Below are 17,069 nucleotides of genomic sequence, written 5' to 3'. Positions count from 1 at the left end.
TATCAGCAGGGATTTAAGCTGTCTTCACGCTTAAACACCTTCTCTTGCATTGTATTTCATTAGGACAGGACAGTGCGCTGTCAGGGATGAGTGCACACAGTCCTCAGACGTGTCCTGATTGATGTAGTGTCACACACAGTATCTACAGTATTTCTGTGATTCTGCTACTTCTGGAAAACTCCGTCATTCTTCTAAGAAATAACTTTTTTCTCACTCCGTATATTGCAGTAGCACTGGATGGTGTTCCCAATGACAGCAGTGACAGTGAGATGGAGGATCGCACCACAGCTATGATGGCAACACTAAAGCTGGATGAGTGGTTACATTTTAAACTTGATCCTGAGGTAATACGATCAGAGCAACACATATATTTGCATACGCTGACACCTTATGGCCAATTTTAGTATTGCATTATTTTCACTGAAAAATAAATATACAATAAAGACAGCGCTATTGAAATGGAAAAAAAATTACATTTATTACAAAAAAAACCCCATAATTATAATCTCCTATTGTACAGTGTGTATTTTTGGTCATTTTCTTCCATTTTAATTGTGCTGTCTTTATTGTATATATGTTGTGGAGTTTTTTAGGGGCTGAGTATCCATTTAAGACAGCAGCAGATTGAGATGGAAAACAGGCTCACCCACAGTTATTCTCTTCTTGTCACTGAAAAACCCTGCTGGCTATACCAATATTAATTATATAGATGCTGATCCTGTGAGCTCCAGCTATTCTCCTCTATGTAAGGGAAGATTGACATATAGCATCATTAGCAGATTGTTTCTATCATCCTCTGGTGTACACTGGGACTAGCAGCAGCACAGGCTCCTTCTCCCCTTCCCCACCCATTTCTTCTAGCAGCTAGTGTTTCTTTAGGTGCTCAAGTAGCTAGATGCATTTCAGCTGCCTTTACTGCTGCTGGAGTGATTTTTATTTTATTTAATTTTTTATATTTTTATTGAACCTCGTAAAACAGGGTTATGATACAACACATCCAGTCATGGATGATGACATTAAAGTAACATTTGTGAGGGTCAAAAACTTTTTAACTTTTTAGAACAAGTCACTATGTAGGTAGAGAGTGGAGTGGTCTCCCGAGACATCTAAATGAAAATCGATAATTTCTCGGCTGATATTTTAGGATAAATTTTCCATCTATCAATTTAACTATATAATTGAATCAGTATAGTGATCTAAGTAACTGAGTACCTGAAACATAATTGAAAGTAGTAATACAATAAAATAGAAAAAACAAAAACAAAAAATAAGACATAATGCAAATATAAGCATATAAACACTTAAATCACCTGGTCCTACCTCAACATGGCAGGTGACCAGATGTCACATCAGAGTACCCGCCCAGTAACTGTCCCGGACCATCGACTCATCCAATCGGTGTGCAAATAGCAAGGAGAAGATAGATTAAAGATATGGAGTATATGAAAAAGCATGGAGGCGGAGGGAGAGGTGGAATGTGTTGTGGTCTATATATGGGAGTTTAGTTGAAAGTGACGTGGAGCATTCTGTAAGAGTTGGAGGGAGTACCAAGACGTATTTTGGAAGCAGTCCAGGATAGCCTGTTTAGTACGGACGGGGAGAGTTTGAATGAATTTGTTCCAACTGCAAATAATTTAGGGGTCAGGATGATTTATTATTTTTATGGTTGTCATTGGGAGATGGTGCCTCCTTGGCTTTCAGCTCAGTACGACTTCTGAGTCTGGCATTTTTTGGGGGGGCTGTGTTATGTCTTGTAATATAAGTGTGTGTAGGTCTATTTAGATCTTTCCCAAATGGATATCTGGGCCTGTCCAGTCTGGTCCTATCCCAATCTCCCATCTGCTGATGAATTTTCTCCCTTTCTCAGCAATCCTCCTGTCCAGTCGTGCTTGTTGTCCTATGGATGTTCTTTGTTAAGTGTCAACAAGTCTGGCTGTCGTTACTCTTTCCAGAGCATGATCGAGTATAGACCAGTGTTTTCTTCTTCAGCGTACTTTGTATTTGGACTTCTTTAGGTCTAATTCAGTCAAGTTCTCTACCAGGTACAAAGCAACACCGTCACGGGTCACTATCTGAATCTTGGTCTTTCCTATGACTTTCCTAGTACGTACTCCTAGCTCTCCCTAGGTTGTAAACTGTACTGTCTAATGTTCCCTGTGCTGAAACTGATGGGACAACTAAGCATACAGAGGACGATGCTCTCTAAGGCCAAGGGTATCCAGGAAAGCAGTTGTCTGTAATCCATGGTAGGGGGTAGAAATGGGGGGGGGGGGGGGGGGGTAAATTAAAAGTAATCTACAGTATTGTAATTAAAAGTAGTAGATTCCTATTTTCTTACTGTATACAAATATGGAGTTTTTTTTTAAACTGTGGCTGTATTGTTGGAAACTTAATTTACACTTCCTTCTAAAGGCTGCTGGTCTCTTGCTACAACTGAGGCAGAAATGGCACAGCCTGTTCCTGCGGAGAATGAAGGCCCCCTCCAAGCCTTGGTCACAAGTAGATGAGGCCACCATCCGTTCGGTCATAGCTGTTTTGAGCACTGAAGAGCAGTCTGCAGGTTTACAGCAGCCTTCTGGAATTGGGCAAAGGCCAAGACCAATGTCTTCCGAAGAACTTCCAGTGTCCTCATCCTGGAGGACAAACAATAGTCGCAAGAGTTTAGCGGAAGCCGACTTCTCAGATGAGTTCTGCAGTTCAGACAGGTATGATCTCTGCTATTCTTATTTTACTTCTAATGTAGCTTATATGTGGTTAAAGCATCAAATGGAACAAGTAATGTTGTGAAAAACTACCCGAACACAAAAAAGGGGATATACGGATGTGTCCACATACATCTTTGTTTTATTGCACCATGTATGGCACAATTTGGCACACCTTGGACTCTGCAAAAGTCATGCGTTGTGATTTTTCTAAAAAATTTCCTTTTCAATTTAAAAAGATCGCTTGACCTGTGCTTCTGACTTTATACAACAGCTCCTAACCTACAGATAGGTATACTCCTATGCATTTCTGGATGAAAATGATACGGCGCGCTAGCAGAATTGCATAGGACGAGGTGGCTCAATTGCATCATGTGTCTCGCACCGCACATCTATATCTAAGTGATGCATTGTATTTGTTAGAATATAGCTGGGTACACACTGGAGGGCTGTCGGCACAATATGCTGTTTCGTAACGCTGGTGGTCTTGTGTATGCTAATGAAGAACAAAACACGATTGTGCACGCTCCAGTGTGTACCCAACTTTAGAACGTGATTTAAAATGTGAATACTATATATCGAAACAGAACTTGTAGTGGAAAACAATGCTAAACATTAATATATAAACTCTAAAAGCTGACACAGAACACTTTATTTAATAATATGTTATGTAGTGTATTAACCAATGAATTTGACGCAACCAGTGAAGAAGGTTATCGTTTTCTGGATTTCATAAAATAAGTTTCCCAGGGAGATTCAGAAGTCAGAACTATACTTATGATTGGGCACTCTGTAGTTATATTTATAGCATGCTGTATAGAGACCTACAGTATTAACAAATGCATATTCATTTACATGGTAATCTCGCCATATTTACAGTAACAGTATGTCCATCAAGGGAAGATGTGAATAAGTAAATAGACCAATAAGAACTTGTCTCCCTGCCTTGACAGCTTTTTCATATAAAAAAAAGGCAGAAGGGCTGTTTATAATTTTGCTGCTATCAGCCAGTTGTAGACCTCCCCAAACCCTGTAGAACAGGAGTTCTCAAATTCGGTCCTCAGGACCCCACACAGGTTTCCAGGTCATCTGACAGGTGCACTCATTACTCATTGATACATTTTAAGATCCACAGGTGGAGCTAATTATTTCACTTGTGATTCTGTCAGGAGACCTGCAAAACATGCACTGAGGACCTACTTTGAGAACCTGTGTTGTAGAATTATTGAAATATTGTTTAAGAGGCATCTGTATTTTCTGTGATCTGACTATCTTGGCATTAGATGTAAATCAGATCACTGCCCTATGGGCATCTAAAACTAGCATGGGTGAGATTGCTGGGTCGCCATTGGTTGTGCAATATACTCAGTGGTCACTTTATTCAGTACACCTGTACACATGCTTGTTAATGCAAATATGTAATAAGCCAAGGTATTGGTTTTTTGGTTCCTGCGCACTGCTCCCGGTTGGTCGGGGTTAGCTGCTTCACTTGTCGGATGACCAGTCCGACTTGAGTTACGCAGTTAAGGTAGATTGAGTGTAGCGCTCAGCCCCTTGGTGTTGGGTGTGGTAATGTAATTGATAGGTGGGTTTGAGTGTTCAAAAAACTTTTACTTGCTGGGTATTACAGACCCCTCAGGACCACAGTAATCCAGGATTACTGTGGTCCTGAGGGGTCTGTAATACCCAGCAAGTAAAACTTTTTTGAACACTCAAACCCACCTATCAATTACATATAATAAGCCAGTCCTGTGCATAATTCATGAAGAAATGTGATCTATGGGCTCCATCCTGCTTTTTTTAAACTGTTCAGGCTAGTGGTGGTTTCATGGTGTAAGGAAGCTTTCTTGGTGCATGATGAGCCCCTGAACACCAAATCAACTTTGTTTAAATGCCACATCCTGTCTGAGTACTCATGCTAACCATATACATCCCTAATTGACCACAGTCTACCATTGTTCTAATGGCTGCTTCTAGCAGGATAACTCACTATATCACAAAACACATTTTTAGCTCAAGATGGTTGCATGGCCATATTAGGTATAATATGCAGACAATCCTTATATCTACATGAGAGTGTCCAAATTACCCTAATGTCAACGTTGACCATGTCGACATTTATTATTTAGTTATGTCAACTTGGACATTGTGGACATTGTACCTGGTGGCTCAGCAGTGATTTATGTTCTCCTGGCGGCTCCAGCCGCTACTTCCGGCACACAGCTGTCATGTAACCCATTCTTTATGCCCTTCACTGGCTGCCTGTAAGATGGTGAATTGCTTTTAAGATTGGCTTAATAACTTTCAAAGCCCTTCACGACCAGAGCCCAAGGTAATGGAAGCTGCCTCTGATTCCTTACTGCCCCTCTCGATTACTGCGATCTGCAGAGAATGGACTATTAACAATACCTAGAATCTGCCTGAACACATCTGGGGGTAGACCTTTAACTTTGTGACTCTGACTATGGAACTCTCTACCCCGTACAGTGCCAGAGGCCCCCACTGTTGAATCCTTTAAAAATAGATTCAAGACTTTCCTGTTCTCTCAAGCATTTCACTAATATCCTCTTAAGCTTGCTTTGTGTGCTGTCAAGTCAAATGTAAAGCTCTTTGAGTCCTATTTGAAGAAAAGTGCTATATTAAAAATAATATTATTATTACTATGTTCCCGTATGTGTATTGATGCCGATCTCTGACTGTATACCCCTTTCAGACCACACTGTAAACTCGGGTAATTGCTGGGTGGCTACATTTACCAACCTGGTTCGAGGTGCGGTGTGAAAGGGCCACCCCAGGTCGAGCAACCCGGAAGTTCAACCCTGGTTACGTCCAGGGTTGAACATGCCTCTGTCTGGGGTCGAGGTGCAGTGTGAATGGTTAACCTGGGTTGAGCGACCTGGGTCCCGTTCACAGTATGGAGGAGGCAGTGCTGTCATCGCCAAGCTCTACCTGCTCCCCACCCCCCAATGGCACATGCACTCAGCCCCACCCTTGTGTGATGTCACAAATTGGCAATAACCCGGATCGGCGGCAGAGCTTTCAGACCGCACATGCCGGTCGCTCCTGGGACAGACCCGTCTCCTAATCCCGGGTGCGACCCAGCATTTGCGGTCTGAAAGCATATCTATGTGCCTTGCGGTTCAATATTCTAGTTTATTTGTTTGTTTGGTTTTTCTTCCGCAGAACAAGTGTGAAAGCTCCGTCACCAGCTATTTCTCAACAACCCAATTATATTGAGAGGAGCGTTTTACACCCGAAGCGACTGGAAGATAAGTCAGATCAGTCTGCTGTGAACGTTTCTGAAAACAGTAGCTACCGTAGCCCTTGTACAAGTCCTACTCCGCCTGCGTCACTCAAGGTAACACCTGCACTGATATCACATGTACTAAAAGACGTATCCATTTATTACATCAGAGTAGAGGTTTATATCTGACAGAATTTAAGCTATAGTTATTGTACTATATTCAGTAAATAGCAAACAAATAGAATATAGTATATTTTTTTCTTTGTCTCATAGGGCTCACAATCCCCATCACCGCGACCAAACGTGTCAGTGCGTTACTTTATCATGAAGAGTTGCAACCTGAGAAACCTTGAAATCTCCCAGCAGAAAGGGATCTGGTCTACGACTCAAAGTAACGAGCGCAAGCTGAACAGAGCATTCTGGGAGAGCAGCACTGTGTATCTGGTGTTCTCTGTGCAGGGATCTGGACACTTCCAGGTGAAAATCCAGTGTCCTTATCTAACAATGGTTTCCTATGAGAAATATGGTTTTGCATTGGTCATATTAAATTATGTTAATATCTCGATGGGTCAGAGCTGTTACGGTGGGCCTTGTGCAATACACAATTAATATTTGTAAAATCCTGTATCATGGATGATTTTTCCATCTGATTTGAACCTTTGTTCATTTCCTGTACCCCTAGTATACAATTGGACATAAGACAGTTTACTGTAGTAGAAACCCATCTTGATGACATTCAGTTGTCTGTCTGTTCACTGTGTGACTATATAGAACTCTTTTATTGTTTGTTAGGGATTTGCACGAATGTGTTCTGAGATCGGCCGGGAGAAAAGTCAGGACTGGGGATCCACAAGTCTTGGAGGCGTGTTTAAGGTGGAATGGATAAGGAAGGACAACTTGCCTTTTCAATTTGCCCACCACTTGCTGAACCCATGGAATGACAATAAGAAAGTGCAGATCAGCCGTGATGGACAGGTAACCTTTGCATATGGGTTTGACAACTGGGTAAAGGTGTAGTCATCTCACAGTCTCATAGTCTGTCTAATAGTGCTGGAATAGGGCTAGTTCCAACAAAGAATGCTGCAGTTTCCTTATTAAGAGGGGGATGTATTAGATAGGGGAGTTTATTTACTAAGCTTTGGGGAGAGATAAAGTAGAAAGAGCTAAAGGGTGATGCGATAATGGGATGCGATTTTTAATAAGCTTCTGAAATGGCACATTGTCACATTTTCCAAAATCGGGAATTAAAAAAAAAACTATTTATTGGGATGCGAATTTGTGGGTGAAAAATGTGATATGGTGTGATTTTTAGTCATGAAAATGTTTGATTTTGGAGACATGTTAATTTGCGTTTTTTGGTAAAAAAAGTTTTTTTAAACGGCGTGGGGTCCCCCCTCCTGAGCTTAACCAGTCCCGGGCTCAAAGAACTGGTCCTGGTTTTAGAAATTCAGGGGTCAAAAAGTAGGTCCCGAACTTCTCAGCATGGGGTCACGACTCCATGTTGCTGACCATTAGGCTGATGACTTTTCTAATATCAGTCAGTGATACAAGGAGTCTGAACAATCTGTTGTGTTGTCTGTTATTGTCTGTTAGACTCCTCCCATCATTTGGTGCCTCCACAATGCTGCCATGTATGTGCTGTCTGCTGACTACACATGTGATGAGATGACCTTCTGCAGTAACTCGCCCTGTAATTATTCTTACTGTTTGGTTCCAGAGCAAAATAGTTTGAGGACCGCTGTATTAGAATAACATTCAATTCAAAATGTATACTCCAGTCTCTGTTATATAATGTAGTGTTCATTTGAGCACCCGCTATCTTTGAAAACCCATGCAGTTCCTCTTCCCTGCCTGGGGTGTCGCTGTCTGCTGTGGTGTTTCTAGCACAGGTATGGTAGGCATATCAATGCTTATATACAGACCACACTGTGCTAGAAGCACTACTGCAGCCAACGACACCACAGGCAGGGAAGAGTAACTGCATGGGTTTTCAATGCTAGAATGAACACTAGAATGCCACTTGAGCTGTCTTTGGTATACTATTCATGCCACAGTGCATATAACAACATTCATTGTGGCTATTATGAGCCCTAGTCTTTCAGCTGCATTTACTATATGGTGTGCAGTGTGCTTTTACTGTCCTCACCAATTGATACAACTTTCATGTTGCCTACTTCTTTAACCATGGCCTCTTTTCCTATCACATAACGTAACTGCATTGTTATTGCTGTTATTTCTACGGTTACTGCACAGTACTACTTCCTAATAGTCTCACTAAAGGTGCCCATACACGTGCGATGATCGTACCCATAATGGGCTGGATCACATCGCAACGCATGCGATGCAATGCGATCCGAGGGCAGTACAAAAAGTATGTGCAGCACATAATTTTTGTTCTGTCAGATGTGATGCCCGCAGAGCGCGTATCGCATCGCATGGTGCAAACGCACCGTGTATGGGCACCTTACCTAAGGCTGTCAGTGCTGTAGCTGCAGTTTGTTTCTCCTGCATGTGGTTTAATATGGAGAGTACCTACCTGTAGTGTATGATGTTACATACATATCTCTCCTTGAGTCTTTAGCCACTAGCTTGATCTGAAGCTTATGGCTACTCCCCAAACTCCTCCCTCAACATCTGTATTGGTGGGCAGCGGATCCAGGCTGTGTTAATGCAGAAGCACCTCAGCTACTTCTCCCAGCTGCCATCTGACAGCAAGAGAGAGCCGGAGGTAAGCGCCAGGGGATTTAATGCTGGCAGGTGCTGCTGCCCACACAGCGTGGGGGGACTCACAGCTCCTGCAGCGATCCTAGCTCCCTCTCCAGCTCTGCCCTTTCCTTCCCCCTGTGCCTGGCAGTTTACAGCTAGGCTGCCGCTCGGGACACAGGGAGAGGAGCAAGCACTTAAGGGAGGGATTTCCAGCCTGACTGTCAGCTGCTGCTGACATCTCTTATATAGCCCTTTGAAGGCACCATGTGACCTCCACTGCCCAGTGAGGGAGGGGTCAGTTTTCCCGCCTCTGTCTCGAGCCACAGCTGTTTAGATTGACAACTGCTGGACACGTGAGGCTTTTTGAGAGCTTCCTGTCAGCCCTGGCCACCAATGTGCGTATATACATGAAATGAACCTTATAATCACTGCCACCATTGTACATACTGCACATAAATGATAACATTTACATATACAATTTACACACAATTTCATAAAAGTATTTACACAATGATCTATTATTATACAAGTATAAATATTTAACCCAGTGGTTCCTAAACTGTGCGCCTAGGCTCCCTGGGGTGCCTCAGAGCACTTGCAGGGGTGCCTCGGTTTGGTGGTCCAGAACCGATTGAAATTATTTATGGTCAATGTAATAGGCAAAACCAGAGCTTGTGGCTTCCAGTTTTAAAATCTGTGTATAAACAGAAGTGAATCCTGTCCCTCACCACATAACTAAGGATGAAATATGAGCACAACTTATTTAATTTAATATTGTTTTCTGAAATTCTCGGTAGAAAACTTTGCACCTAGGGGTGCCTCCTCTTAGTAAATTTCACCCAAGGCGTTGAATTCCCCATATCACAATCCGATCGAGCATCTGAGGGATGTGCTGGGAAAACAAGTCTCAACCATGGTAGTCCTACTGTTACAGGAATGAAAGAATCTGCTGGTACCTACACCATATTAGGCAGGAGGATTTATTGTTATATGCTGATGGTTGTATTTCTAGGTCTCTGATATTCTGTATTTACTGCATGTGTGAAGAATTATGGTTACTAGTAGTTTACATTGTTCTTGTGAGTTTGTTGTGATTTTGAGTGAATTCGTTGTATGTATTTTTCACATTTTTGATCTGTTTTAGGAACTGGAGCCGCAGGTTGGGGATCAGTTATTGTTGCTTTGGGACAGAATTCTGTTGGGAGATAGAAGTGTCTCTCACTGACAAGCAGCCACACTCAGGTGCCATTTTATTTCAGTGAGTATATTTATCCTGTACAAACATTCTCCATTATACAGACATTTACTTCATATAGAGAGGAGGATTACTGCTTCCAGTGTATGTTATCTGTGTGGTAACCATACCCTCTGGGGTAAAAAGTGTCAAGTTTGTGTTCTCTGCAGTGTTTTGTAGGTTTTGCAAATCAAATACTAAGGGCTAATCCGCAGAGAAAAATCCGACTTTATACATCGATAGATCATTGGATCGATTATTTAATACAGGAAACAATAGACATCCCTGATTTACTAAATATTGGGTGTATTGAATCCGCTAAAAATTATTTTGTCAGCAGTGTGCCGTGTCTCTGCCCTGGAACTGGGGCACAATGCTATTGGCATAATGTTTACAGACTCTCCCCAGTAATTAACACAGGGGGATGAGTCCTGACGTTGGTATTGACAACTTTATCTACCGCAGGAATCTATCCAAATAGCCTTGAAAAGGCTTTATTCCTCAATTGCAGATTCCATTGACAGCTGTAACGACAGGAACAATGTTCTCATGGGGGAAATGAACAGATTTGACTCCAGTCTGTTCTAAGTAATGATCTCTACATCTATGCCCCATGCCATTTATCCATCTATGAAATCAATGGGAAGATAAAAGGAGAAGGTCTTTTGTTTAGCCGCTCGGGGGATCTATGTATTTGCAAGGCTAGTGGTTAGTTGTTCTTGCTTTCTTATGTATGTGTGTGTGTGTGTACACACACACACACACACACAATATATATACTGTATTGTAATTATTATATATTATATAATAATTATATATTTTAACATGAGACATATATATATATATATATATATATATATATATATATATATATATATATATAATAGGATTATTATTCATTTAATGTAGCTGGATGTGTTCCACCAAAACCTGCACATGGAATCTTTGTGCCTGTCTGCGTGATGATGCAGAGGCCTGGTTAAGTACCATATGCTAATGCCAGTTTCCATAGGGCTAATTCGGTGGGAGAAGGGTCCATGGGAAGTCACTTTGCCCACTATTTTTTTTTCCATAGGCACATCTGTCACCATTAGTATAGGGACTATAGCGCTAGCCCATTGTTAGACATTAGACATCTTTCTGAAACATGCTTCTCTGCACATAGCACAGAACTCTAGCTCCACACTTACAGGACAGTGCAGTCACATTGTTCCTGCCCAGCTCTTGTATCAAAATGCCCATTTCATGCACAGAGATGTCTCCGATTGGAAATTGCAGAAACATATAAGAAAAATGCATACTGTACACTTCTGTGCATCCACTGTACTGGAGATTCCCAAACTCCATCATTACAGTCCAGGTTTTAAGGATACCCATTCTTGAGTCCAGAAGGTTAAATAAAATTGATTTCATGTACTAATTTAGTTATTTGTGTTGAAACAAGGATATTAAGTTGGACTGTAATGGGGAAGTTTGGAAAACTGTGTTGTGTAGTATGTTAAAACTTTGAGTGTGCCAAGAAATGCTTCTGACAGCCCCATTCTGTTATGCTCTTTCCAGAGTAAAGAGTCAGAAAACATGGTGTAATATTTAGGAGAAACGTTGTAGCTTTTTTGTGCCTAGCAAAGTTTTAGATTCTATAATGTTACACAGCAAGAGCATATAGTAATATATTATGCAGAGCATCTGGAAAGTATTCACAGCGCTTCACTTTTTCCACATTTTGTTATGTTACAGCCTTATTCCAAAATACAATAAATTCATTTTTTCCCCTCAAAATTCTACACACAATGGGGGTGATTCTGGTTAATTTGGTCCCCTGTCAATTTGTTTTCCTGGGTGCACCCAGGAAATCAAATGATGGTGGCCACCTGCCTTTTTGGGGCGAGCGGCTGATGGCACGGGGTGGCAGCTGCCCGTCCTGTCCTCTGAGCAGGGCACCACAAATCTAAGTCAGCAGAGACTGACTTAGATTTACTTGCGCTACAGAAATCATTCGATGGTTGGCGACCAACTTATGTTTTCAGGCCCGCATGCAAGCCTGCCAATGTATGTATATGCAAAACATCCATTCGCAGTGCTGAGGGGAAATTTGGCAAGTGGCGGGGGCGGTGTTTGCATGGCCGGCGGGCAGTGTTACATGGCTCGTCAAAGGCCCCAATGAGCACAATGGCCTCCAGCATCCGTAAATGGAAGAGGTTCGGAACCACCGTGACTCTTCCTAGAGCTGGCCGTCACCTAAACCGAGCGATCAGGAGAGAAGGGCCCTAGTCAGGGAGGTGACCAAGAATACCCGATGGTCAATCTGTGAGAGCTACAGCATTCCTCTGTGGAGAGAGGAGAACCTTCCAGACGGAAAACTATGCAGCCAATCATGCCTGTATGGTAGAGTGACCAGACAGAAGCCTCTCCTTAGTATAAAGCACATTATGGCCCGGATGGAGTTTGCCAAAATGCACCTGAAGAACTCTCAGACCATGAGAAACAAAATTATTTGGTCTCATGAGACAAAGATTAAACTATTTCGTATGAATGCCAGGTGTCTTGTTTGGAGGAAACCAGGCACCGCTAATCACCAGGCCAATACTAAACCTACAGTGAAGCATGGTGGTGGCAGCATCATGCTGTGGGGATGTTGTTCAGCAGCAGGAACTGGGAGACTAGTCAGGAGGGAAGGATGAATGCAGCAATGTACAGAGACATCCTGGATGAAACCCTGCTGCAGAGCGCTCTTGAGCTCAGACTGCGGTGACGGTTCATCTTTCAGCAGGACAACGACCCTAAGCACACAGCCAAGATAACAACGGATTGGCTTCAGGACAACTCTGTGCATGTCCTTGAGTGGCCCAGCCAGAGCCCAGACTTGAATCCGATTGAACATCTCTGGAAAGATCTGAATATGGCTGCACACCGATGCTTCCTATCCAATCTGATGGAGCTGGAAAGCTGCAAAGATGAATGGGTGAAACTGCCCAAATATAGGTTTGCCAAGCTTGTGGCATCTTATTCAAAGAGACTTAAGACTGTAATTGCTGCCAAAGGTGCATCAACAAAGTATTGAGCAAAGGCTATGAATACTTATATACCCGTGATTACTTTTTGTTTAATACATTTGCAAAAATCCCCACAAAAACTTTTTCCACGTTGTCATTATGGGGTATTGTGTGTAGAATTTTGAGGGGACCTTTTCATACCCCCACTATCCACGTCGGCGTGGAGTTGAGAATAGAAAGTGTGACCCAGCCCGAAGCGTGGCGAGGGGACGCGGACACCTTCACAGGTATACGCGTCCCCTCGCGGGCTTCACAGCTGTCCACGTCCCCTCGCGGGGCTCGCTGCGCTCGCCACGCTTCGGGCTCGGTGGCGAGCGCAGCGAGCCACACTTTCTATTCTCAACTCCGCGTCGACGTGGATAGTGGGGGTATGAAAAGGTCGTAGGACGCGTACCGCCGCCCCTCGCGGGCTCGCTGCGCTTGCCACGCTTCGGGTTGACGTTGATCGTGGGGTGGCGTTAACAATTGGGGGGGCCATTTCACACTTCAGGGTGCCTATTTGGCCTCTGTGGGCCATTTAACATTGTTTCTTATGGAAAATCGGGTTAATTGGGACATTGAACAGGAAAATCGGGTCAACTGGGACATTTAACATTGTTCCCTATGGGAAATCGCGGGCATCGCGTCGGTCGCATCGCATGCGATTTTTTGGACGCATGCGATGTGACTGACGCAATTTTTTTTTCCTAACGATGCCCACGATCAAAATTGTGGGCGCCCTTCTAGGTAAAGAGTACCAAAAATTTAATTATTCCATTTTGGAATAAGGCTATAACATAACAAAGTGTGGGAAAAAGTGAAGCGCTATGAATACTTTCCGGATGCAATGTAGATAAATAATTGAATTCAGAGAAAAGTGCTTCTGTAATAGCCTGCGAGCTGCACGCTCTGTGGAAATTCCGGCAAGTCTGCCCATAGTTTCAAAGCAGCAATCATTTATAAGGCAAAACCAACCTAGTTGCGCATTTTTAATAATTGCCTCTCCAAAAATACAGGCAGACTCCCCAGAATCTCCAGGAGTGCAGCTCGCAGGCTATTACATAAACCCCATAAATATCCAAACCTGGTGCTGAGGAAGACTGACAATGAGAGCAGTGTCGACGTATGAGACTGGAGCTCTAGCACTCACAGTAGAACATCTTTATATGTAAGATTCACTTTTTCCTGAATAAAGATATCAAAGCCAGGGAAAGGGTGTAACTATGGGGGTTATTCAGGCTGGCTGGCTGTGTTGTGATTTAGCAGCATCCTGCATTTAGATAGTTGCTGCCCAGTCTGAGTGAAATCCCGCCCCATGCAAGTCTGTGAATTGCTTAGCAAGGCTCGCCATCGAACGATTGTTTCACTCTGTGCATAGCCCAGGACTTACTCTGCGGCTGTGATTGACGCAGTCGCATCAGGTCCAGAGCTGACCTGACACGGCTTCCGCTCAAAACGTCTGGGCACGCCTGCATTTTCCCTGACAGTCCCAGAAAATGACTGGTTACCGCCCACAAACGCCGTATTCCTTCAATCAACTTGCATACGTCCAGCGGAAGAAAAAAAAGCATGTTTTATCAGGATACGGTCGTATTGTCTACAGCATTTAGGTCTACAAGCATTAGGTCTACACCACTAGGTCAACCTGCATTTAGGTCGACCTGCATTTATGTCGACATGACTTAGGTCGACAGGGTCATTAGGTCAACTTTTATAAGGTCGACAGGGTCATCCGGTCGACATGGGGAAGGTCGACATGCAAAAGGTCGACATGGGGTCATTTGACTGTTTTATGAGTCGACATGTGCCGGCAGGCGGTATTTCATGCCCTACCATCCACTAGGGCGTGGTGGGAGAATAAAATAGTGTGACAAGCGTAGCGAGGCACCGTGCCTGAAGCATGGCGAGTGGACGCGGTGCTATGTTGACTCTGTCGACGCTTGAAAAAATGATGACATTTTTTATTTATTTCTTTTTTTAAACCATGTCGACTTTTTCACTGTTGACATAATGACCCTGTCGACCTAATGACCCTGTCGACCTAACACCTGTCAACCTAACACATGTCGACCCAATGACCCTGTCGACCTAACGCATGTCGACCTTCAGTCAGGTCGACCTAAATGCAAGTCGACCTAATGGTGTAGACCTAATGCTTGTAGACCTAAATGCAGTCTGACAAAACGGAATGGCATCATTCATCGCAGGATGGCCTTGTGCATCTGCAGACTATCGATAATCGCTTGCACTACAAATCCGCAGCCATGCGATCAGGTCTGGATAACCCACCTTGTTAGGCACACAAGTAACATTTATCATATACTGTATCTTTATTGTACATTAATGAATTGCCCGTATTTTTTTTTTCTCTGAACAGGTTTCCTGCTTACACGCTTGTGAATTTGCAATCTGCTATGATTGAAACCGGTGTTTAAATAGAAGAAACCCTTTCATGATTTCCGTTAACTGTATACAAGCAACCTGAATAATTCTGTACAGAGCACTATAGTAGCTGTCCTAGATCAGGGTGGGCAAATGCTGGCATGGGGTGGAATGCAGACGCTTACCCAGTCCAGCACTTTTACTTTCAGCTGAATACACTGTATGTTCTTTACTTCTTCTCAAACTAATTGCACTGTTTAAATGTTAACTGTTTATTTGTTAACTGACTTTTCCCTGTTAAATCTTATAAGTCATTTTGTATTTAAAGTAAGATTACAATAGGTGACGGAAGTATAGTTTTACTTTAGACAATTGATTACTTACAAACAAAGTAAGATACTACCTGGCATTATAAATTGACATAGGTAGATGATATAAAAGTAATTCAATATTAAGAATGAAGTTATATTTATTACATTGTATACAGAACTTTAACCTATGCACCCATTTAGCACAGCAAGAACATGCTTGTTTTTCAGAATTGTTGCACATTTAGATAAGAATATGGTCAGAATTTGCTCACACTGCATTCTAAACGGATTACAAACCACACTGAGGGGTAGGGCTGCCACTAGGAATTTTGGGGCCCAGGACTGATTTCCAGTCCGGGCACCTCCTCCCACCCCCCTCCCCCAGCAGGTCCCGGAGCACAGGCTTCTTCAATGCAGGACGCCGGCTAATTAAAATGCAGCATCGGCTGGTGAGCCAGTCAGATTGGCTAATGGTACACAAGCTCTGATTGGCTCAAAAGCCGGTGCAGCATTTTAATTGGCAGCCGGCATCCTACATTGAAGAAGCCTGTAGTTCGTACAGTGCACCAAGCGCAGCGCAGGCAGCACAGCGGAGGCAGATGGGGGCGGTGTGTGTGTGTGTGTGTGTGTGTGGGGGGGCTTTGCGTTGAAGTGGGCAAAAAGAGGTGCCTGGGCCCTTCCCTATCAATGGGGCAGATGTATTAAGCTTGAACAAGAGATAAATCCAAGGGTGATAAGGAGAGATAAACGTCCAGCCAATCACCTGCTAACTGATTTTTTTTAAACACAGCCTGTAACTTGGCAGTTAGCAGGTGAATGGCTGGACCTTTATCTATCCTTATCACCCTTGAATTTATCTCTTGTTCAAGCTTAATACATCTGCCCCATTGTCCCTGCTGAGAGGTAGATGTAGGAAGCAGTAATAAGGGAGGAGAAGTGAGCCAGAGGAGAAGTGGCCCATGGCAACCAATCAGCTGCTCTGTATAATATTATATTATGCAAATTATAGATGTTACTTCAGTGCTGATTGGTTGCCATGAGCCACTTCTCCTCTGGCTCACTTCTCCTCCCTTATCTCTGCTTCATACATCCACCCCCGAGTGTCTCAGAAGCCTACAGTTTGCCCATCCACTGTGAATGAACTGGATGCTTGAATGGTTTTCTGAGCTCTTTGCTTCCATCGCTGGAGTTTGCTGTGAGAAATTCTGATGATGTCTTTGCCTGAAGGAGATAAAATAACTTTGGTGGAGTGCATGCCAATGAGATATTATCACGGCATGATCATCAGAATATTTTCAGTTTGTTCGGATGTAATGTTTACAATTGTATAGATAGACACTTTGTGTAGATAACAATTTGCTGAAAAAAGTACAGTTTTACTGTTTTATTAGAAATGCTGCTGTTTTTACTGATATGCCTTTTTTTCCTTGCGTTAAATTCACTTTTCACTAAGCAGCA

The 17,069-nt window shown here is 43.0% G+C and overlaps 1 protein-coding gene across 2 annotated transcripts in view; it reads left to right on the top strand.

The window, feature by feature from the left end:
- The window catches only part of YTHDC2 (YTH N6-methyladenosine RNA binding protein C2), a 66,032-nt gene extending 50,054 nt beyond the window's left edge, over nt 1–15,978 (top strand). Inside the window, exons 25-31 of one of the 2 annotated variants that reach the window (XM_083151648.1) lie at nt 232–344; nt 2,413–2,705; nt 5,886–6,060; nt 6,220–6,423; nt 6,739–6,921; nt 9,797–9,910; nt 15,296–15,978. In XM_083151648.1, coding sequence (XP_083007774.1) covers nt 232–344; nt 2,413–2,705; nt 5,886–6,060; nt 6,220–6,423; nt 6,739–6,921; nt 9,797–9,877 — 1,049 coding nt within the window. In that variant the 3' untranslated portion in view covers nt 9,878–9,910; nt 15,296–15,978. Of the gene's footprint in view, nt 1–228; nt 345–2,412; nt 2,706–5,885; nt 6,061–6,219; nt 6,424–6,738; nt 6,922–9,796; nt 9,911–15,295 lie in introns of both variants that reach the window. The other variant, XM_083151647.1, reaches the window with a different exon arrangement.
- Nucleotides 15,979–17,069: the final 1,091 nt, after the last annotated feature.

Source organism: Crinia signifera, chromosome 1 (genome assembly GCF_055691185.1).
Source record: "Crinia signifera chromosome 1, ASM5569118v1, whole genome shotgun sequence".
Lineage (NCBI taxonomy): Eukaryota > Metazoa > Chordata > Amphibia > Anura > Myobatrachidae > Crinia > Crinia signifera.
Note: the sequence above shows the minus strand (reverse complement) of the source record. Positions and strands in the feature narration are given on the sequence as shown.